The sequence below is a fragment of the Notamacropus eugenii genome, chromosome 6 (genome assembly GCF_028372415.1).
Source record: "Notamacropus eugenii isolate mMacEug1 chromosome 6, mMacEug1.pri_v2, whole genome shotgun sequence".
In the NCBI taxonomy this organism is placed as follows: Eukaryota; Metazoa; Chordata; class Mammalia; order Diprotodontia; family Macropodidae; genus Notamacropus; species Notamacropus eugenii.
In genome coordinates this window covers 35,357,430-35,381,575 of record NC_092877.1, presented here as the reverse complement: position 1 = coordinate 35,381,575, position 24,146 = coordinate 35,357,430, and the positions used below count along the sequence as shown (strand labels likewise).

The window sequence follows — 24,146 nt, the reverse complement described above, 5'->3', positions numbered from 1 at the left end:
GATAAATATTTTTTGAAACTCACTATCATTACCAAAATTATTTTTAGGCAACACAGTTTTATTTTCTTCCATGACATTCTTAAGTAAATCAAGACAATTTCTGCTGTTACATTTATTCAGTGTTAGAGAAGTGAACAATTTAATTTTTGGAAGCACCTAATCTTTATGGTTAGATAGAGATTATGATAAGTTTTCTGTTTAAAAAGCCAGATTCCTGTGCAATTTAAAACAAACATTTGTTTCCAACTTGGAAATGCATATGAACCACTACACAAGCTTGAAAAGAACACTACAAATGTTTGTATTTCACTGCTACTAGCTGCCAATTATGAATTATATCTTTAAACGTCCTTGAAAATATAAATAGAACACAACTGTTGGCCCTATGGTCGTAGTGAGGTGCATATTTCCTTGGCAGTGCTAGTATTTTGGTGGGCCAGAATCCTACTCTCCCAATTAATAAAAAAAGAGAATGCACAAAGAGCACACTTTGACATTTGTGAAACTGCTAAAGATAAGATCTTATCTGAGCACTTTCTTTCAAGTAAAGCACATTCAATTCTAAAGCAGCACATAGGGCTTTTCAAAGGAGAAATATGACCCAGGGTGATAGCAAATGATGTTAAATGCTACCTATCTCCAAGAAGTTCAAAAATTGACTGTTTTTATTTCTTTTTGAACTGAATGAACCCATATTAAGACTTATGCTCAACACATTTTTTTTAACTTCTGTCTTTTATCTAAAATTGTACTACTTGTGCTTTTGCCATTTGGAGAACATCTTAAAATGTTTCTACAAACAATTTATGGCTGTTGCAGGAGCATCTGGTTTGATGACAGAAAAATTCACACATGCATCAATTTCCATTTTCAGATCCAAAACACAATGTCTCCTTTTCGTCAGTGTTGATAAATACAGACTTAAAAATTATAAAGATGCTGTCTCTTTATAACCAAAAGAAGCACATTTTTATTCGGTTCTACCCTGTTGCTACTGACAAACTGAAATCAACAAACCATAGCCTTCAGTTGAAAGGAATAGGCAGAAAAAGCCCAAGATCGCATCACCTTTTACCTGGACTATTGCCTAAACCTTCCAGCTGGTCTCTCTCTCCTTATGCCAATCTATTTCTTATTTCTAGACTTTTCCCCTAAAATACTGATTTCACCCTGCTCAAGAACTTGTAGTAACTTCCCACTGAGTAGAGAATAAAGATTAATCTCTTATCTCTTATCTATTTAAAGATCTATTACCTATCTATTAATCTAATAAATATCTATGAGAATAAAATCTAAACAGTTTTGCCCTGGCATCCAAGGCCCTCCACAATAAGACCACCTTTCCTATCAATCAACCAACAAGCCTTTATTTAGTAAGCACCTGCTATTTGCAAGGAAATGTGCCAGGTAAGAATACAAAGTCCAAGATGAAATAGTCTTTGCTGCTCCCACTCACCAAAGACTTCATTCACAAGTTTATATCACAGACAATATATGAAGCAATAAAGGAACTCACAGGCCATCTTGTCCAACCCTCTCATTTTACAAATGAGCAAACTGAGTTAGTAGGGACACTGTACTACATACAAAATAAAGACAAGGTGACTGCTGAGGAGGCACTGGTGGCATTGAAGGAGTAGGGCAGGAAAGCCTTCCTGGAGGAAGTGACACTTGGCCTGAGCTTTGACGGGAGCTGGGGATTCCAAAACGTGGCAGTGAGATTGGAGGACATTGACAGGAGAGAGAACAGCAAGGAATGGTTTGGCCATATGGGAGAGTGGGGAAGACTGGGGATGCAGTTGGAGCCAGGTTGTGAAGTTTTTAATGCTAGGTAGAGGAGCATATATTCTATCTAAAAGACACCAGGATCTCTCTTGACCATTTCCTTCCAACATTCCAGTTAGCTCAGTCATTCACACTACTCTGACTGTGTCCTCATTTGTTCAAATCCTACTTCCTTGTCCTTAAACATTCTTTTGAACGCCTACAAAAGTGTTTCAAAAAGGAAGACTATAGGGGAAAAGCACAGCACAAAACTGTATTACAAACTGAGGAACCAGAACTGTAGGCTAGACTGTATTATCTGTAAGAAATCAAGTTTTGTCTGTATCTTTCCAGAACTGGGATAAGCCGTGGGACAAAGCAGGGCTGTGTAGGTGCTTTGGCTACTAGGGAGGTCTGGCATGTAGTAGATTTCAGAAGCTTGCTGACTTAGCTTCTGAGAAAAGGGAAAAACAAAGTTTGCTCCCTCCTGTGCAAGTTTAAGGACATATCACAATAAAAATTGCAATACATTTAGTTTAATTTGCTTTATGACTGAATGACAAAACTAACGTACTACATAATTAGGCCCCAACAAAAGTCTGAAAAGGGGAAAACATAAAATTTGGACTAAAATATATTTAAAAGAAAAAAAATCAATCCAGTAAAAGCTTTCTTGGATTCATGACAGGTGACCTGACCTAAAATGAAAAGTTTCTCATCATCTTTAAGAGACCACATTACAGAACCCGGAATAGACATACCCAATTGTTGAAACAGGAGAGCCACACTGGTGCCTGTAACAGGAAGACTATCATGTAAAGGAGTCTGTATCAGCTGTCTGTCTCCTGCTCCCAAGGAAAATAGCTTCTGTAGAAAAAAAATGACTCCTTTTATCTAGAGTAAACAGAAGAAAATATCTGCAAACACATGGTCTGTCATACTTAGGATTTTACATTTCAACTTTAAGAGTATAGTTTTACTGCTGTACACAAGAAAATTTCAACTTTTAGAATTTTAGTTCAAACTGTTTTGCAGAAACTAAAGTAACTCACTAGATGGGAATACGCCCCTGAAGCTACTCTGCCTTGTGCTAGACCCTCATTAAGCTGCTGCAACTAAAGCAGCAGGGGCAGTGTTCATCGATCCATTAGCAAGCATTTCTAAAGTGCCTTGTATGTGCCAGACACTAAGCTTGGAATTTAGGACGGAACCACAGAAATGAAACAACCCCTACCCTCCCAGGGCTTACAACTGTATGACTAAGACCCAGTTCACAAAAGCAGATGACAGCAAATAGAACTTAGTAGAAAATGAACATATTTAATGCTTAAAGAACTCAGTATCACCTATCGTTAAAAAGTCCTCATTTCTGTATATTCATATGATATTTTAAGAAAAAAGTAAGAACAGAAGATGTACACAGTTTTCCAAAGAAGTTCATCAGATCATAAAAACAGTAAAGTTAATTGAAGAAAAGTCTCCCAAAGTCAAGTTCCCTCCAAGGCTAAATTCATCCCTGACTGTAGGCTCAGCCATCATGTGTTCTGTTGGGAAAGAGGAAGCAGGTATGAGAACAGTGGAAAATGGGTACAAGAAGGCAAAGAGGAGGATGTGAAGGACAGACCACAATGACAAACTGATGCTGCCCACAGTACTCCAGGAGATAAATAATTATCTTGTCATTTAAAATTTAAAAAAATATTTTAAAAAGTAATGGATATATCTCACTCTCTTCTCCCTTTGAGGAATGTTCTTTCAATAGCCTAACCCTTCAAGAACAGTCCAGAAAAGATAAACTCCAAGGACTCCCTATTATCTCCACAAGCAAATATAAAATCTTATTACAGTCCCAGCCTAGCCCCCTCCTACCTGTCTACTCTTCTTATATCTAATTCTTTACCATGTACTACTATGCAATGTGATAACACTCTTTGAGGCTCTTTGAACACCATGCATATTAACTAGCTGTCCCTCTTCTCAGCTTTGCCTTCTAGCTTTTCTGGCTCCCTTAAAATGTTAGATAAAGTCCCACTTCCAGTAAGATATCTTTTCCAATCTTCCTTAATGTGAATGGCTTGACTTTGAGACTACCCTCAATTTATCTTATATCTGTACAACTTCAATTGTATGTTGTCTCCCCCATTTAGACTGTGAGCTCCTTTAGAGCAAGGGCTGAGGTGTGTGTGTGTGTGTGTGTGTGTGTGTGTCTGTGTCTGTGTCTGTGTCTGTGTCTGTGTCTGTGTCTGTGTCGGTGTGTGTTGGGGTTTTTTTGGTTTTTTTTGGCCTTTCTTTGTATACTCAGCATGTAGCACAGTACCTGGCAGCTCTAGGAACTTAGTAAATGTTAGGTAACTGAATGATGACAAATGTGTAAAAGAGTTTCTGATAATTTCCTTTATTTCCTCTTCAATTGCCGCAAATTCTCTTTTTCCATTTTTGATATGTAGAATTTGCTTTTCCTTTCTCTTTTTAAATCAGATTAACTAACTTTATTTTATTAGTTTTTAAAATAAGCTCTAATCTCCAATTGATAAATGGTCAAAGTATATGAACAAACAGTTTTCAGAGGAAGAAATTAAAGCTATCTATAGTCATAAGAAAAAATGCTCTAAATCTCTATTGATTAGAGAGATGCAAATCAAAACAACTCAGGTACCATATCACACCTATCAGATTGGCTAACGTGACAAAACAGGAAGATGATAAATGCTGGAGAAGATGTGGGAGAGTTGAAACACTAATTCACTGTTGGTAGAACTGTGAGCTGATCCAACCATTCTGAAGAGCAATTTGAAACTATGCCCAAAGGGCTACAAAAATGTGAATACCCTTTGACCCAGCAATATCACTTCTAGGGTTGTATCCCAGAGATCACTAAAATGGGAAAAGGTCCCACAAGTACAAAAATATTTATAGCAGCACTCTTTGTGGTGGCCAAAAACTGGAAATGAAGGGGATGTCCATCAATTGGGGAATGGCTGAACAAGTTATGGTATATGAATGTAATGGAATACTATTGTGCTATAAGAAAGGATGAACAGGAAGACTTCAGAGAGGCCTGGAAGGACTTATATGAACTGATGCTGATGAAAAGAACAGAACTAGGAGGACACTGTACACAGTAACAACCACAGTGTGCAAGGAATTTTTCTGGGGGACTTAGCCCTTTACAGCAATACAAGGACCTAAAATATCCCCAATGGACTCTTGAGGCAAAATTCCTTCCACATCCAGAGAAAGAAGTATGGAACTGGATCACAGAATGAAGGAGACCATTTCCTCTTGTGTTATGTTTTGTTTGGTTTTTTTTCATGGCTTCTCCCAATCATTTTAATTCTTCTATGCAATATGAGCATTGTGAAAATGTGTTTAGTAAGAATGTATGTGTAGGACCCATATAAGATTGCACGCCGTTCTTGAGGAAGGAGGGGGGACGTACAAGGGAGGGAAGGGGAGAAAATCTAAGACTTATGGAAGTGATTGTAGAAAATTGAAAAAAAAGTTAATAATAATAAAAAAGAGGTAAAATAAGCTCCAAGTTTATCAATTCAATTGTCTTTTTGTTTTCAATTTTATAAATCTTTTCAATTTTCAGAATTTCTAATTGCTATTTAGTTGGAAATTTATAATTTGTTCAAGTTTTTTTTGTTTTGTGCTCAATTTACTGATTTGTTCTTTCTTTTGTTGATCAAAGTATTCAGAGATTTAAATTTTCTTCTCAGTACTACTTTAGCTACATATCATAAGTTTTTGCATGTGTCCTAATTTTTGTCATGATGGAATTTTCTGTTGTTTCTATTTTTTTTCCTGATCCATAGTTTCTTTAGAATTATGTTATTTAGTTTCCAATTACTTTTAAATTATTTCTTTAAGGACGTTTCATTGAATGTAATTCTTTTTGTGCAAGATCAGTAAATAATGTGTTTAGTATTTCTGCTTTTCTACATTTACTGGTGGAGTCTTTGTTCCCTAATATATCATAAATTGGAAAGGTGGCAGAGACAGCTGAGGAATATGGAAATTATTTCCTGTTCCTATTTAATAATCATTAGGTAGCTACATCTCTATCATCTTTTTCTGAAGTTCTATTAGGTCCTTAATTTCTTTCTTGTCTTTTGGTTAGTACTAAGTCTGAAAAGAATACATCAAGGTCCCCCACTATTAGTTATCTTTTTTAAGCATTTAGGTTCTATGTCATTATCATGCATTTATGCTCATCATTGATATTCTTTGTCTTCATGGTAGTTTTTAGTAGTGTAATTTAGTTTGATTTCCCTGGTTCACTCTTCTTAGTCTTTTCTATATTTACTGTGGCATTATTTGAGATGATGATTGCTATCCTTGCTTTTTTTAAAGTTCAGCAGAAACATAATGGATCCTGCTAAAGCTCCCCATTTTATCTCTGTAAAACTTTGTGTTTCAAATGCCTGGTTGGTAAATGACATGCCATGGGATTCTGTTTTCTAACAAATTCTGTTATCCTTTTCTGTTTTAAGGGTTAGTTCATTTGATTTGCAGTTATGATTGAATTATGTATTTTCTTTCATCCCATGTCTTGCATTTTTCCTCCTTTTACTTCCACATCCCTATTCATAAATGATAGTAAATGAAAAGAAGAAATTTTTGAAAATATTAAGTAACTCTGTGATAAAAGTTTGTGATTATATCTTATTTTTACAAAAAAATATTATTAAGAGTCTAATTAGAACAGGAAGCTAAGGATGAAGTTAGGGAAAGTAAAATGGACTGAGAAATTGGAGAATCCAGTTTGTTTTTTTTTTAAAAACCAGCTTCTTAGAATTATGTATATGTGCATATTTAAAATTAAAGGTAGAGTTCAAGTTACACAAAATCTAATTTGTTATTATGCCTGTTGTAAAGGAAATCCACCACCAAAATTAACCTTATGACCTAAATAAAGGATGGAATTTTTGCTCTTTTTGTAAGGCAGGCCATGGGGACAGTATTTAAGTGAACTATGATCACTTTCCTAAGAAAAAATATTCCAAGAATTTATTTTTTACTTTCTTCATAAATTAAATTAACTAGAAAAATACTCCATTCTCCAGCTCCCTTTTTCTTACATTTACCTGGGAACCCCCAGCCGCTGGGACAAGGCATGCACAGAGGTTTGCAATGAGACTCTCCAAGGAGAAATTCAGACTATCCACATGCACAGTGTAGATCAGACCCAGGCAAGCCTGAAAATAAAACGAGGGCAGATAATGAACACAGAGGCACTGTTTTTCTATCACATGTGAAAAACTCAAGATTTTCCTTGAGCCTAATGAGGCTATTTTGCAGTGAATATATAATGAATTTCATGAAAGAAATATCCTATATTTTATGAAATCTTACTCCATAAGAGAAACTTTGCAAAATAGGCTTTTCTGTTTTTTCTATTTTTTTTCTTTACACCTGGGGAAAATACCTAGATTTCTTTAACAAACCTCAAAAATCCCCCTGAGTTTTTAAAAGTAAACATTTTCAAATTTCCTTTAGTTTTACATTTTATAAATTCTACAAATTTGTTCCACAAAAATATTAAATCTGTTTTAGTTATTATTTAGGGCAGATACATTAGCATTTATACAGAGAAACAGTTTCAGACCTGAGTTCAAAACCTGCTTCTGACTCATTACTATGTGACCTTAGAAAAGGTACTCTCAGTAACTCAGGCAGCTTTCTAAATCTGTAAATTGAAGAGCATTTGCTGATCTCATTCTGAAAAGAGAGTTTCCTCAGCAGGAATTCCCTTTATCAATGGAATCATGATCCCAATCTTGCCCTCCTAAGGAAAAGAAGAGAGTCACTGGTGCATTTTCAGGTGAGGATGAGAAAATACTTCGCCTAAGAGCTGGGACTGATGTAATGACATGTAGAAATGGTGATAAAATGTTATACTTAAGAATATTTTTCAATTTTTTAAAAATAAATTTTTATAGATTATTTGTTTTCCTTTGCTTAAATTTTTCCCTATATTTGTCCACAATTTTTCAATACTGACAAATCAACATTTCTTAGTTCTTTCTTGTCATTTTATTTCTGTTGTATATGAATTATTTCCCTAATCCATGTATCACGTCATCATTATTTAATTCTGAATATTTACAAACAAAAATAACTGCTGATGTGAAAATACTCAGGGTCCAAGGAAAGAAAATTCTTGCAACCCCACTGTGTAAGCGTCGTGCAGCAATTTCTTCATGTGGCAATTTGGTGCTGGTAGAACTAGACAAAAGCTCTAACAGCTTCCTTGTTTTACTTGCACTTGAGAGCTCATCTTCATGCTTGTTACATTCTTGCAAATGTCAGGTTTGTTTGGAATAATTTAAAAAGTAAATATTTCTTTATGATAAAAATCATGTATCATGTACTTAGAGCATATCATGGATTATAAATTAGAACCTCAGGAATTTACAATAATCACATTAACTTACTGGGTTTTCCAGCTATCAGACAAGGATTCTATTCAGTTTGTGTTAATTTCATGTCATTGGGAAATTCTTAAACCTATATTGAGACATTTAAAATCCAATAAGGTTGTCATTAACATTCATTAAAAACAGATTTGCAAACTAACACAGATCATGGGTGACAGCTGTGAGGTTTTTTTTACCCTAAAAACTTCTGGATAATCTAATCTGGACACCAACACCAAGCTTTTGGGAGCAAATACTTCTGCAGGCTGAATTAAGCCGGTCACCTCCTCTTCACCTTCAATGTCTTCTTGTTTGGTTCCCTAGAAAACAGAGACAGAGCAATTAACAAATAGAAGTACTGTCCTCAGTTTGTAGAAAGTAGTACAGATCACCAGAACACTTAAACATGCACTGACTAAGAAAGTATGACAAAGTTCAAATGTTCTCCTAATCCACATAAAGTCAATTTTAAAATGGAAGCTAAGAAGAAAGTTTAAGAAAGGCAGCCTACTACAGTTTTTTTTTTTTTAAGGAAAAAAAAGACTAAATGAAGTCATAGAATGCTAACACTTAATATTTATCCATGTTGTTAGAGTTGCTACCTTGGGCAAATCACTGATTCTCCCTACTTCTACATTTTCTCACCTTTTACATAAAGGGGTTAGCCTCTGTACAGTTTCTGAGGTTCCTTCCAGGTCCAAATCTATGGTCCTACAGAGGTTTGGTGAGGTCCCATGGAGATAGAAGTATTTTGGTCTGTTCAGGGAACAGACTGCAAGGATCAGCCTGAGCTAAGTATGAAGAAGCGCAGTACCCAAGAACGACTGTGTGATCTGATGAAGGTTTCTGACAACAGCAGCTCATCAAGGTTATCCATCATCTACTCCGGTGAATAGGGGATGGAATGGAAAACCATGATAGGTGAAGTTACAGCTCATTTAAAGTATCAAAACAGGGAATACTTAATCACTGTTCATAAAACCCTCAAATTCCATTTAAGCAGACATAAAATTGGAGGGGAAAAAAGCACCTACTACACTATTATTATCTAAAGAGAAACCCTATTGGAATTATAAGATTTTACCTGTATGTTTTATAGTGTTTATTTAAAATAGTCACTCTCACAAGATCAGAGGATTCAGAGTTGAATAGAACCTCACAGACCAGTCAATTAAAATGAATACTCTTACTTGAAAAAATCATTATTCTTAGAAACAGAACAGAATGAATGAGAAGCTAACTGCTCTGGTTTTCTGGTCTCATCTTTCACATGAACTTGACTCTACAATATTTTTGAATCAGAGAGCTCCAGGTAGAACTACTAGATTGGCTCTTAATGGTATGGCTAGCATCTGTGCCACTACTTACTCTGTATTGGCAAAGGAAAACATAAACTATGAAGCTCAGGTGATTTAAGGACAACAGATATTCTTTGGATTTTGCCCATTCTCAGATTCTCTTGTGTCCAAAAACCTTCGGCACGTAGAGCTAAATAATTTTAAAAAATAAAGCCAACAGAGGAGATGTATGGTTTACAAAATCAACAAATATTTTTTGATTTCTTAATGTCTCCATGACACTATATTAGATACTACATACATGTTAAGCTAAAAAGAGGGTCCTTGGTCGTTAAAAGCTTCCAGTAACAACAGAGTAACAGTAACATTTAAGTCACTATCTATACCAGGGCTTCTCAAGCTTTTTCTACTTTTCCCACTTCAACAGCGATCCATCCTAGGTATTGTGTGTCCTGAAGGAATGAACAATATAAAGTGTGCATGCTTTGTGTTCAGAACCAAGGCTGCAGTGAAGTTGCAAGATGCAACATGTGCAAGTGTTGCCAGAAACACCTTGGATTCTTTAGATGTTTGATTTTTAATTAATGTTTGATCCTTGCACATTCAGAAATCCCTTACCGTGGACAAATTTTTCATGACCCTCTATGGGGTTGCAACCCACAGTACTGCACAACTTTTGAGCATTTTCACATGCACTAATTCATTTTGTTGCAAAGGGAGAGTTAGGATCCCACATTTTACAAGTGTTTGTTGGGAGAGAGTGGGCAGAATCTGGAATATAGAGTAAAGTGATCATTTCTCCATTTCTTGAATGGGGGCAGAATGAACAATGATGATCATGATGAAGATGGTGGCAGGTATTTACATAGCACCTTAAGGTTTGCAAATCACTGCACATCTCAATTGATTCTCACAACAACCTCATTATTATGTTATTATTATCCCTGTTTTACAGATAAGGAAACTGAGGTCGAGAGAGGTTAAGTGACTTGCCTGAGGCCACACAGCTGATAAGAATCTGAGACTATTTGAACTCAGACCTTTTTAAAAAAATTATTTATTTATTTTTAGTTTTCAGCATTCATTTCCACAAGATTTTGAATTCCAAATTTTCTCCCCATCTCTCTCCTCCTCCCACCCCAGGACACCAAGCATTCTGATTACCCCTTCCCCCAATCTCCCCTCCCTTCTATCACATCCCTCCCTTCCCTTATCCCCATCTCCTCTATTTTCATGTAGGGCAAGACAGATTTCTGTACCCCATTACCTGCATTTCTTATTTTCAGTTCCATGTAAAAACAATTTTTAACATTTATTTTCAAAACTTTGAGTTCCAGCTTCTCTCCCTTCCTCCCTCCCCATCCATCCCCACTGAAAAGGCAAGCAATTCAATATAGGTTATATGTATGTAGTTATGCAAAACACTTCCATAAAATCACGTTCTGAAAGACTGACTATATTTCCCTCCATCGTATCCTGCCCCCTATTTATTTTATTCTCTCTTTTCACCTTCTCCATCCCCTAATGTGTTTATTTCTACTTACTCCCTCCTCCCATTTGCCCTCCCTTCTATCATCCCCACTACCCTACTTATCCCCTTCTCCCCTACTTTCCAGTAGTTTAAGAGAGATGTTCATACTAAATTCAGTGTGCATGTTATTTCCTCCTTAAGCTAAATGTGATGAGAGTATGCTTCACTTTTTCCCCTCTCACCTTCCTTCTCTTCCCCTCCATTGAAAAAGCTTTTTCTTGACCCACAACACATAGAACAGCTACAAGGAAGTAACTCACGGCGAATTCTGCACCCAGAGGCCACGGAGCATTGGAGCGAGGGAGATTTCTGTTCCGGAGAGACCTGCAAACCTCTCGCGGGGGGTCCTTCACGCTGCAGACTGGGCGCCGGGACTGGGAGCTGAGTGCAGCCCTGCCGCGGCCGCGGCACCAAGAGGAAAAGATCCGAGCAGGCTTCAGGGACGGGATCTCCAGCGGCCGCACAAGTCCCTCCACCCACAGGTGACAGGGGTCGGTGAGAGAGTCTCTTTGGCGGGTGGAGAGGGAAGTGGGGTGCCCCCATAATTCAGGCCCCCCCAGGAGGTAGAAGCTGAGAAGCGGCTGCAGACCGGGGCTCCCCAAGTGGGCGGGAGCCTGAATCCATTGTGGAAGGTCTGTGCATAAACTCCCTGAGGGAACTGAGCCTGAGAGGCGGCCCTGCCCCCACCTGAGCACCTGAACTTAATCTCACACTGAATAGCAGCCCTGCCCCCGCCAAAAGCCCTAAGGCTGGAAGCAGCATTTGAATCTCAGACCCCAAATGCTGGCTGGGAGGATCAGGAGGCGAGGTGGGTGTGAGGAGAATATTCAGAGGTCAAGTCACTGGCTGGGAAAATGCCCAGAAAAGGGAAAAGAAATAAGACCATAGAAGGTTACTTTCTTGGCGAACAGGCATTTCCTCCCTTCCTTTCGGATGAGGAAGAACAATGCTTACCATCAGGCAAAGACACAGAAATCAAGGTTTCTGTGTCCCAGCCCACCCAATGGGCTCAGGCCATGGAAGAGCTCAAAAAGGATTTTGAAAATCAAGTTAGAGAGGTGGAGGAAAAACTGGGAAGAGAAATGAGAGAGATGAAAGAAAAGCATGAAAAGCAGATCAGCTCCCTGCTAAAGGAGACCCCAAAAAATGTTGAAGAAATTAACACCTTGAAAACTAGCCTAACTCAATTGGCAAAAGAGGTTCAAAAAGCCAATGAGGAGAAGAATGCTTTCAAAAGCAGAATTAGCCAAATGGAAAAGGAGACTCAAAAGCTCACTGAAGAAAATAGTTCTTTCAAAATTAAAATGGCACAGATGGAGGTTAATGGCTTTATGAGAAAGCAAGATATCACAGAACAAAGAGAGAATAATGGAAAAATGGAAGATAATGTGAAATATCTCATTGGAAAAACAACAGACCTGGAAAATAGATCCAGGAGAGACAATTTAAAAATTATGGGACTACCTGAAAGCCATGATCAAAAGAAGAGCCTAGACATCATCTTTCATGAAATTATCAAGGAAAACTGCCCTGAGATTCTAGAACCAGAGGGCAAAATAAATATTCAAGGAATCCACAGAACACCGCCTGAAAGAGATCCCAAAAGAGAAACTCCTAGGAACACTGTGGCCAAATTCCAGAGTTTCCAGGTCAAGGAGAAAATATTGCAAGCAGCTAGAAAGAAACAATTCAAGCATTGTGGAAATACAATCAGGATAACACAAGATCTAGCAGCCTCTACATTAAGGAATAGAAGGGCATGGAATAGGATATTCCAGAAGTCAAAGGAACTAGGACTAAAACCAAGAATCACCTACCCAGCAAAACTGAGTATAATACTTCAGGGGAAAATTTGGTCTTTCAATGAAATAGAGGATTTTCAAGCATTCTTGATGAAAAGACCAGAGCTGAAAAGAAAATTTGACTTTCAAACACAAGAATGAAGAGAACCATGAAAAGATGAACAGCAAAGAGAAGTCATAAGGGACTTACTAAAGCTGAACTGTTTACATTCCTACATGGAAAGACAATATTTGTAACTCTTGAAACATCTCAGTAGCTGGGTACTGGGTGGGATTACACACACACACATGCACACACGCACACATACATAGAGACAGAGTGCACAGAGTGAATTGAAGAGGATGGGATCATATCTTAAAAAAAAATGAAATCAAGCAGTGAGAGAGAAATATATTGGGAGGAGAAAGGGAGAAATTGAATGGGGCAAATTATCTCTCATAAAAGAGGCAAGCAAAAGACTCATTAGTGGAAGGATAAAGAGGGGAGGTGAGAGAAAAACATGAAGTCTACTCTCATCACATTCCACTAAAGGAAAGAATAAAATGCACACTCATTTTGGTAGGAAAACCTATCTCACAATACAGGAAAGTGGGGGATAAGGGGATAAGCAGGGTGGGGGGGATGATAGAAGGGAGAGCATGGGGAGGAGAGTGCAATTCGAGGTCGACACTCATGGGGAGGGATAGGATTAAAAGAGAATAGAAGTAATGGGGGACAGGATAGGATGGAGGGAAATATAGTTAGTCCTATACAACACAACTATTGTGGAGGTCATTTGCAAAACTACACAGATTTGGCCTATATTGAATTGCTTGCTTTCCAAAGGGAAGGGGTGGAGAGGGAGGGAGGTAAAGAAGGTGGAACTCAAAGTGTTAGGATCAACTGTCGAGTAATGTTCTTGCCACTAGGAAATAAGAAATACAGGTAAAGGGGTATAGAAAGCTATCTGGCCCTACAGGACAAAAGAGAAGACGGAGACAAGGGCAGAGAGGGATGATAGAAGAGAGAGCAGATTGGTCATAGGGGCAATTAGAATGCTTGGTGTTTGGGGCGGGGAGGGGAGAAAAGGGGAGAAAATTTGTAACCTAAAATTTTGTGAAAATGAATGTTAAAAGTTAAATTAAAAAAAAAAAAGAAAAAGCTTTTTCTTGCCTCTTTTATGAGATAATTTGCCCCATTCCATTTCTCCCTTTCTCCTCCCAATATATTCTTCTCTCACTCCTTAATCTTATTTTTTTAGATATCATCCCTTCCTATTCAACTCACTCTGTGCCCTCTGTCTATATGCATATAATCCCTCCAACTACCCAAATACTGAGAAAAGTCTCAAGAGTTACAAATATTATCTTTCCGTGTAGGAATGTAAACAGTTAAACTTTAGTGAGTCTCTTACGATTTCTCTTTCTTGTTTACCTTTTCATGCTTCTCTTGATTCTTGTGTTTGAAAGACAAATTTTCTTTTCTGCTCTGGTCTTTTCATCAAGAATGCTTGAAAATCCTCTATTTCATTGAATTACCATTTTTTCCCCTTAAGTATTATACTCAAGTTTGAAGTATTATACTCAAGTTTTGCTGGGCAGGTGATTCTTGGTTTTAATCCTAGTTCCTTTGACTTCTGGAATATCATATTCCAAGCCCTTAGATCTCTTAATGTAGAAGCTGCTAGATCTTGTGTTATCCTGATTGTATTTCCATGATACTCAAATTGTTTCTTTCTGTCTGCCTGCAATATTTTCTCCTTGACCAGGGAACTCTGGAATTTGAGAACAATGTTCCTAGGAGTTTCTCTTTTCGGGTCTCTTTCAGGAGGTAATCAGTGGATTCTTTCAATATTTATTTTACGCTCTGGTTCTAGAATCTCAGGGCAGTTTTCCTTGATAATTTCATGAAGGATGATGTCTAGGCTCTTTTTTTGATCATGGCTTACAGGTAGTCCCATAATTTTTAAACTGTCTCTCCTGGATCTGTTTTCCAGGTCAGTTGCTTTTCCAACGAGATATTTCACATTGTCTGCTATTTTTTAACACCTTTGATTTTGTTTGATAATTTCTTGATTTTTCATAAAGTCATTAGCTTTCATCTGCTCCATTCTAATCTTTAAGGAATTATTTTCTTCAGTGAGCTTTTGAATCTCCTTTTCCATCTGGCCAATTTTGCTTTTTAGGGCATTCCTCTCCTCGTTGGCTTTTTGGATCTCTTTTGTCATTTGAGTTAGTCTGTTTTTTAAAGTGTTATTTTCTTCAACATTTTTTGGGGTCTCCCTTAGCAAGCAGTTGATTCGTTTTTCATGATTTTCTTGCATCACCCTCATTTCTCTTTCCAATTTTTGCTCTACTTCTCTTACGTGATTTTCAAAATCCTTTTTGAGCTCTTCCATGGCCTGAGACCAATTCATATTATTCTTGGAGCCTTTGGATGGAGGAGCTTTGACTTCATTTTCTTCTGTTTGCATGCTTTGGTCTTCCTTGTCACCAAAGTAAGATTCTATAGTCTGATTTTTTTTCCCCAGTTTTTGCTCATTTCCCCAGACATTTACTTGACTTTTGACTTGACTTTGACTTTCTTTTTTAAGGTAGAGCTCTGCTTCCAGTGGGGCTGGGGGGGGTACACTGTCAGCCACTTGATTCCCCTACAATCTGTGGGCTGAGAGCTCCAGAAACAGTTGCTGTCTCTGCCTCTGCTGCTTCTGCGATGCAGGTTCTTCCACCCCTGCCCCTTTCCCGCTCTGTCACCCTGGGGCTGGGGCCAGACCATTCCACTCTCCCACACTGGTCCCACAGGCTTTTTCCACTGACTTTTCAATTTGTCCTCGGCATTTTGGGGTCCTGAAGTCTGGAAACTGCCATAGGTATGAGAGATTCAGCCTCCCCAAGGCCTACTCAGGTTCTGTCTGTGCCAGGGTGGCCTATGCTGGACTGCACTCTGCTTCTCGCATGGTATATTAGAAACTTCCCGGAGACCTTCCAGGTTATCTTGATCTGTAGATTTGCTTCACTCTGTCATTCTGTGGATTCTGCAGCTCCAGAATTTGCTTAGAGCCATTTTTTACAGGCATTTGGCTGGGCCTGGTGGGAGGGCTCTAGAAAGTCTGTGTTATTACTTCGCCATGTTGGCTCCATCCCCTTGAACTCAGTTCTTTCTGACTCCAAGTCTAGCTCTTTTACCCTCTGTGCTACCTGTAGCTGTCCTTACTCTGATTAGAAATCTTGCCTGTATTGATTCAGACTTATTAATGGGCAGAACAGAGTTAAGAGAATATCCAGATAATTTGCAGAGTGATTCAAATTTGTCCCTATGACATTGTGAATTAGAACAAAGGAGGGGACATTATATGTGGATGGGGATCATGGCTCCTGAGATCAGAAAGCCGTGAAAAGTTGTGGCCAACTCCAGTTCTCTACACTTCCACCTCAAAAACCTTGAAAAAAATGTCAAATGAAGTAAAACAATTATAATCAAAAGAAAAAAATGGAAAGTCCAAAAAGTCCACCGAAAATTAAAAGAAAACAAGTCAACAGCAAATGCTACATTTTTGGTCTATTGCTCTTTCTCCTCCCTCAGTCCCCATCCTTGACCTTACCTTTCTAGTGGACTCCTAATTGACCCAATCATTCTTGAAAGCAACTCACAACTATGCTCAAAGCACTAAACTATGTACACATTCTGACGCAGGAATGTTACAAAAAGATCAAATAAAATAGAAAAGGTCCCACATACAAAAACACATATAGTGACACTTTTTATAATGGCAACTTACTGAAAGCTAATAGGATGCCATTAACTGGGAAATAGCAGAACAAATCAGGGTATATAAATGTAATACTATGATGGAGCATGAAAAACAAAACAGACAGTTTCAGAAAAACCCTGGAATAATTGTATCTACTGATGAAGAGTGAAATGAGCAGAACTAAGAGGACAATTTATAAAATGATAAAATACGGTCCAAACAACTTCAAAAGATTTAAGAGCTCTGATGAGGGCAATGACTAATCACAATTCCAAAGGACTGAAGATGAAGCACACTACTCACTTGCTGACAGAGAGATGATGGACCCAAGATTCAGAATAAGGAAGACATTGTTGGACATGGGCAATGTTCAAATGTGGAATATTTTTTGCTTGACTATGTTATGTTATATTTTGCTTGAGGTGATAAGGGCCTGAATTAAGTTGGTGTCTTATCAGTATAATGTGCAAAAAACACTGAATTTAATCTCTAAAGGCAGGTTCTGATACTTACTATGATTGTGATCTTGAATCACTGTGATCTCAGTTTCCTCATCTGTAAAGTAATGGGATTGGAAAAAATATCTGAATTCCCTTCCAGCTCTAAATTTTATGATCCTAAGAAATTCTTGGTGAATAAGAACAAACTTCCAAAAGGAAATATTAATTTACATTTTATTTTCAGGATGAGGTATGCGATATATAACTACTTCTAGGGATTTAACTTCATTACAAAGAATTTTCTGGAATTAATGGCTTCTAGAATCCCTGAAAATAACAAAATCTGAAGAACATTAATGTACCAATAAGTGTCTACAAATAATGAATCATATGATTCATATGCTTATTAATGAATTAAAAATGACAAAGGAATGATGGAAATTCCTGGAAAAGATAAAGATATCCACATAGTAAAAAACACCCAGGAGTACTATTAGAAATCAGCTAAAACAGATAGCAATTTAGAATAAATGGCAATTAACCTACTTTAATAACAATGTAAAATAAAACATTAAAAATTTTTTTCTAGAAGTCTCCCTTTTCCACACTCAATAGAGCAGTCAACAAAAGGAAATACAAAATATCCACTCCCATAGTAAGGAGAAAACATTTCCATTTTTATCTTTATCACTTCTCATTACAGATGTTGATTCTCATTTTGTAGGCCTGTTGTGAATCATGAGATGTTTTTATTCTTAATTCAGAATATTCACCCCAGGAGAATAAGATGTTCCAAGTTTAAAGATAAATTCCCATTCTCTGTTTCCAAGCAGAATGTACTCTATGACAAAAATACACATTGCAGCCTATGATGTAACATGGGTTTGGTCCATGAGAAGGCAATACGGTACTTCGGCAATAATTTATTATTTCTATAAATGCTAAGTTGATCAAAAAGCATGGTGCCAAACTCAAAGAGAAATGGAGACCACTAAAACATATATAAGGATTCCCTATGAGTACATAATTTACTTAGAAAACAAAGTATTAACATCAGCCATGTTTTATTATATTTTTATGTATTCTGTTAAATATTTTCCAAATACATTTTAAAATTGGGGCAGTACTTGTGAATCTTGTGGGCCACACATAGTCTGCTCATAGAGTATCTGATACCTCTGACATAATAACTTCTCCTTCTTTAGAAGTATCACAATTATCTTTGAAGGAAATACATGGTGCTATTGAGTTTTCTAATGCCTACATTCCTCTAAAAAACTCATAGCACTTCCTGGAAAATAAGCCATGTATGTGACTGGAAATTTTCTCCATATTCCCATGGGTTGTATTTTTTTGTTGGTTACTGCAAATATAAAGTTTCATCACATTACACAGTAATAATAGTTTCCTGAATTATCTCAGTTGAAGTTCAAGGAATAGTCTTTTAGTTTCCATAGACTCACTATGTTAGAACTAGACAGAACCTGTGAGATCACCTAGTCCTAACCTCTTATTTTACTTTTAATTAAATACTTTTATTTACTGTCAATTAAAGTTTTATTGATTACTTTTCTTTTTCTGCATTACTGTCATTTCCACACATACTCCACTACTCACTCAACTAGGGAAGCTTCCTTAATAACAAAGAAAAAGAGTTAAGGCAAACCATCGGAAACAGGAATTGTGACTGATATTCTAGACAACTTTCTGCAGCCACCATCCACAGTAATTGTCCAAGGAAAAGAGAAAAGATGCATTTTCTCATCTCTTCTCTGAGACCAACATGGGTCATTTTTGTGTTGATGAAACTGTAGTTTTGTAGTATTTGTGCATAGTAGTGCAGTATTTTCTGTTTGGATGAAGTTCAATGGAAGCAAAAATAGAAGTGAGACTTGCAGACATATACTGCAGACCAGCTGGCTAGGAGAAAGACTGAAATGAGGAACTAGTGAAACATCACAAACATGATATAGAAGCATTATGTGAAGTGATTAGAGGCTTTAACTATACAGGCATCTATGAGAATACTCTCCCTGATGATAAATGTATATCTTATCTTAATGGTAATTTCATCTTTCTGAAGGTATAAGAGGTAATAAGGGGGAACTGCTATTCTATATCTGATTTTGACAAACAAAATAGATTTGCTAAAAAATGACAGGAACTTTAGGGGCAAATGACTACTCTATCCTAGAACTCCTGATGGTAAAAGATAGGAAAGTTATGGAAAGTCTGACATAAGTGCTACATGAAAATACATTGCAAATTTTCAGAGAAAGGATTAGTCTTGTGTACTAGTATTTTGTAGGAGAAGCTGACCAAAGAGGATAAGGAGATCTTAAGGAATTAATATTCAAAGATGCAAGTAAACCCTGCCCCCCCCCCCATAATAACCCTGATAAGGTAAAGTAGGGAACTGTCTAAAGAAACAATAGAATATAAACTCTTTCAAGCCAGGTACCGGTTCTCACTTTGTCTTTGTATTTCCAGTGCATTGCACATAGTAGGTCCTTAATAAATGTTTGTTAGTGTGGCAGAGAAAAGATGAAATGACTGAAGAAAGAAATGGTCTTCTGAGCATGTTGATTTACAGGTGCCTAGCAAACTGAGACAGGATCTCCTCAGTTTAGGACTGGAACCCAATTGAGACTTTCATACATTAAAACCATTAATAAAATAAGGCCAATTAATTAAAGGAAACAATACATTAGGTAATCTGATTTCTAATTGGAGGGAAGATTAGGGACTTTCCAAGTTGGGGGGGAGGGGGAAGTGAACAGGTATAATTCCCTGAAACCCTGTAGGTTTCTGTATTCAATCAAAGGAACATGGAAACAATAACTGACTGATTAGTGATGAGCCAGTTTTCAGATAAGACATATGGGTTTCTTGAGATGTACTCCTTGCATCAATCTTTTGGTCTGATTGGGTTTCTGGTCAACATTACCTAGGTTCTTAGTTAAAGGTCTCTAAACAGCAGGTGGGTTGATCCACCTTCCCAGCCACATAAGGCCAGGTTCAAACAATGCAACATGGTTTTATCCCAGTTCCCACAACTAAATAAAATTTTCTCATAAGGCCAAATTTATAATAGATCCATAACTGAAGAGAAAATAAACTGAGCTAACTCTAGTTCTAGAGTCCAAAGATGGAATTAGTGTGGTTCACTCAATTCCCACAATGAACCACTTGCTGTTCTAATCCCTTCAATCCTTATTACTTTGGAGACCAATAAGAACACACTGAGAACTCATAAACTGAGACTTTTATAAAGACATGTATAGAAGAGAGAAACATTCAAAACATCCTTCACAGAAATGTAGACTTAAATAATTGCAGAAATATTAATCACTCATGGATAGGTTGAGCCAGCATAATAAAATGACACCACCAGCCAAAATTACTGAAGAATTACTTTATAGATCTAGAAAAATATAATAATGAAACTCATTCGGAGAAACTAAAAGTCAAGAATCCCAATAGTGAGTGAACGAATGAATAAACTTTTATTAAGCATTTACTATGTGCAAAGCACTATTCTATGTGTTGGGAAAACAAACCAAAAGTAAGACTAGTCCCTGAGCTTAAGAAGCTTACATTTTTAGAGAGGAGACAACACGTATGGGCAGTTTTCAGCTATGTTTCAGCTATGTTCAACAGAGTGCAGTGGCAAAGCAGATGGTAACAATTTTTCTGGGATGTCTTTTCTGATGTGAAATCATTTGACAACGCCAAAGACTTTAGTGATAAGAACTTTCCTTTCTTTGTTTTTAGTGGTTTTGGCTGTTGCACCTAAAGGAGCAGGTGCATCTCCATAGGGCTTGTTTCCCAGCATGATGGATGAGAAAACTGAGCTGGAAGCATCGCTATACCCAAGGCTCTTGGGTTCATTGTCCTAGCCTGTCTCCATTAGTGTCTGAGAGCACATGGTGGTTATGGTGGTAATGATGAGAAATATGGGAATATTGAAAAAAAAAAAGTGAGAAAGAAGGGGTCTCAGGACCAGATCTCACACTTTACCATGAAATGGTAATCATTAAACTTATCAGGTACTGGTTCAGTAATAGAGAAATCAATAAGTAGAATAGATTAGTTGCACAAAACATAGAAGCAAATAAGTACAATACTGCAGTGTTTGATAAACCCTAAGACTTCAGGTACTGGGGTAAGAATCATTATTTGACAAAAACTGCTAAGAAAACTGGAATGATTTCTGGCAGAAACTAGATATAGATCTACACATCACACTACAAACCAAGATAACGGACTAAATATGTCTAAATGGACATATAACTTAGTCATAAAAGGTAATATCATAAATTAAAGGTAATATGAAATCACCTTTCTTATCTAGACAGAACAGAATATACAAGTGAGGAAACAAGGAGTGGAAAGATGACAGAGGATAATACAGTCAATTCTGATTATGAGAAATTAAAAGGGTTTTATGCAAACAGAACCAAAGCAGCAAAAACTAAAAGCTAAAATCATTAAGAAGACCAAAAAAAAAAAAAATTCCATCAAGTTTCACTGAAAATGAACTCACTTTAAAGATATATAAGGAACAAACTTAAATTTACAGGAATAACAGACATTCTCTGGCTGAACAAGCTGTGGTACATGAATGTAATGGAATCCAACTGTGCTGTAAGAAACAACGAGCAGGCAGAATGCAGACGAACTGAGGCAGAGTGAAGACCGCAGAGCCAGGAGAGCACTGTGCACAAGCTCATGATGGAAGATGCCATCCACATCCAGAGAAAGAACTGACAGGGTATGAATGCAGATCAAAGCATACTTATTTTCACGTTGTTTGGTGTTTTTTCTTTTGCTCCATTTCTTTCACAACATGACTAACATGGAAATGTTTCACATGTGTGAGTATATATAACCTATATCAAATTGCTTACTGTCTTAGAGAGGGTTGAGGAAAGGAAGGAAGGGAGAAAATTTGGAACTCAAAATTTAATAAAAAATTAACGTTAAAAATTGTCTTTACATGTAATTAGAATAAATAAAATACTATTTAAAGTAAAAAAAAGAATAAAAGATATTCTTTAATTGATAAATGGACATAAGACAGGAACAAACAATTTTTCTCTTTTTTTCTTTTTCTTTTTTTCTTTTAATTAATTAATTAATTAATTTGACTTTTAACATTCATTTTCACAAAATTTTGGGTTCCAAATTTTCTCCCCATTTCTCCCCTCCCCCCACCCCAGAACATCGAGCATTCTAATTGCCCCTATCACCAATCTGCCCTCTCTCCTATCATCCCTCCTTTCCCTTGTCCCCATCTTCTCTTTTGTCCTGTAGGGCCAGGTAACTTTCTATACCCCATTGCCTGTATTTCTTATTTCCTAGTTGTATGCAAGAACAATACTCAACAGTTGTTCCTAAAACTTTGAGTTCCAACTTCTCTTCATCCCTCCCTCCCCTCCCATTCCCTTTGGAAGGCAAGCAATTCAATGTAGGCCATATCTGTGGAGTTTTGCAAATGACTTCCATAATAGTCATGTTATGTAAGACTAACTATATTTCCCTCCATCCTATCCTGCCCCCCATTGCTTCTATTCTCTCTTTGGATCCTGTCCCTCCCCAAGTGTTGACTTCAAATTGCTCCCTCCTCCCATTGCCCTCACTTCCATCATCTCCCCCATCCTGTTTAACCCCTTCTCCCCCACTTTCCTGTATTGTAAGATAGGTTTTCATACCAAAATGAGTGTGCATTTTATTCCTTCCTTTAGTGGAATGTGATGAGAGTAAACTTCATGTTTTTCTCTCACCTCCCCTCTTTTTCCCTCCACTAAAAAGTCTTATGCTTGCCTCTTTTATGAGAGATAATTTGTCCCATTCCATTTCTCCCTTTCTCCTCCCAATATATTTCTCTCTCACTGCCTGATATCATTTTTTTAAGATATGATCCCATCCTCTTCAAATCACTCTGTGCTGTGTGTATGTGTGTGTGTGTGTGTGTGTGTGTGTGTGTAATCCCACCTACCACCCACCCACATACTGAACAGTTTCAAGAGTTACAAATATTGTCTTTCCATGTAGGAATGTAAACAGTTCAACTTTAGTAAGTCCCTTGTGACTTCTCTTTGGTGTTTACCCTTTCATGCTTCTCTTCATTCTTGTGTCTGAAAGTCAAATTTTCTTTTCAGCTATGGTCTTTTCATCAAGAATGCTTGAAAGTCCTCTATTTCATTGAAAGACCATTTTTCCCCCTGAAGTATTATACACAGTTTTGCTGGGTAGGTGATTCTTGGTTTTAGTCCTAGTTCCTTTGACTTCTGGAATATCATATTCCACGCCCTTCGATCCCTTAACGTAGAAGCTGCTAGATCTTGTGTTATCCTGATTGTATTCCCACAATACTTGAATTGTTTCTTTCTAGATGCTTGCAGTATTTTCTCCTTGACCAGGGAACTCTGGAATTTGGCCACAATGTTCCTAGGAGTTTCTCTTTTTGGATCTCTTTCAGGCGGTGATCAGTGGATTCCTTGAATACTTATTTTGCCCTCTGGTTCTAGAATCTCAGGGCAGTTTTTCTTGATAATTTCATGAAAGATGATGTCTAGGCTCTTTTTTTGATCATGGCTTTCAGGTAGGCCCATAATTTTTAAATTGTCTCTCCTGGACCTATTTTCCAGGTCAGTTGTTTTTCCAATGACATATTTCACATTATCTTCTATTTTTTCATTCTTTTGTTTTTGTTTTGTGATTTCTTGATTTCTCATAAAGTCATTAGCCTCCATCTGTTCCATTCTAATTTTGAAAGAACTATTTTCTTCAGGAAGCTTTTGAGCCTCCTTTTCCATTTGGCTAATTCTGCTTTTGAAAGCATTCTTCTCCTCGCTGGCTTTCTGAACCTCTTTTGCCAGTTGAGTTAGCCTATTTTTCAAGGTGTTATTTTCTTCAGCATTTTTTTGGGTCTCCTTTAGCAAGGTGTGGACCTGCTTTTCATGCTTTTCTTGCATCTCTCTCATTTCTCTTCCCAGTTTTTCCTCCACCTCTCTAACTTGATTTTCAAAATCCTTTTTGAGCTCTTCTATGGCCTGAGATAATGGAATATTTTTTTTGGATGTTTGGGATACAGAAGCCTTGATTTCTACATCTTTCCCTGATGGTAAGCATTGTTCTTCCTCATCAGAAAGG

The 24,146-nt window shown here is 37.2% G+C and overlaps 1 protein-coding gene across 12 annotated transcripts in view; it reads right to left on the bottom strand.

Annotated features, from left to right (window-relative positions):
* SBF2 (SET binding factor 2) overlaps positions 1 to 24,146 on the bottom strand; it is a 500,875-nt gene that overhangs the window by 278,259 nt on the left and 198,470 nt on the right. For 6 of the 12 annotated variants that reach the window (XM_072619459.1, XM_072619460.1, XM_072619461.1 and 3 more), the window contains 3 exons: positions 8,348 to 8,506; positions 6,855 to 6,965; positions 2,526 to 2,631 (listed from right to left, as the gene is read on the bottom strand). In XM_072619459.1, coding sequence (XP_072475560.1) covers positions 2,526 to 2,631; positions 6,855 to 6,965; positions 8,348 to 8,506 — 376 coding nt within the window. Of the gene's footprint in view, positions 1 to 2,525; positions 2,632 to 6,854; positions 6,966 to 8,347; positions 8,507 to 8,831; positions 10,576 to 24,146 lie in introns of those variants that run through there. The other 6 variants (XM_072619467.1, XM_072619458.1, XM_072619463.1 and 3 more) reach the window with 3 other exon arrangements.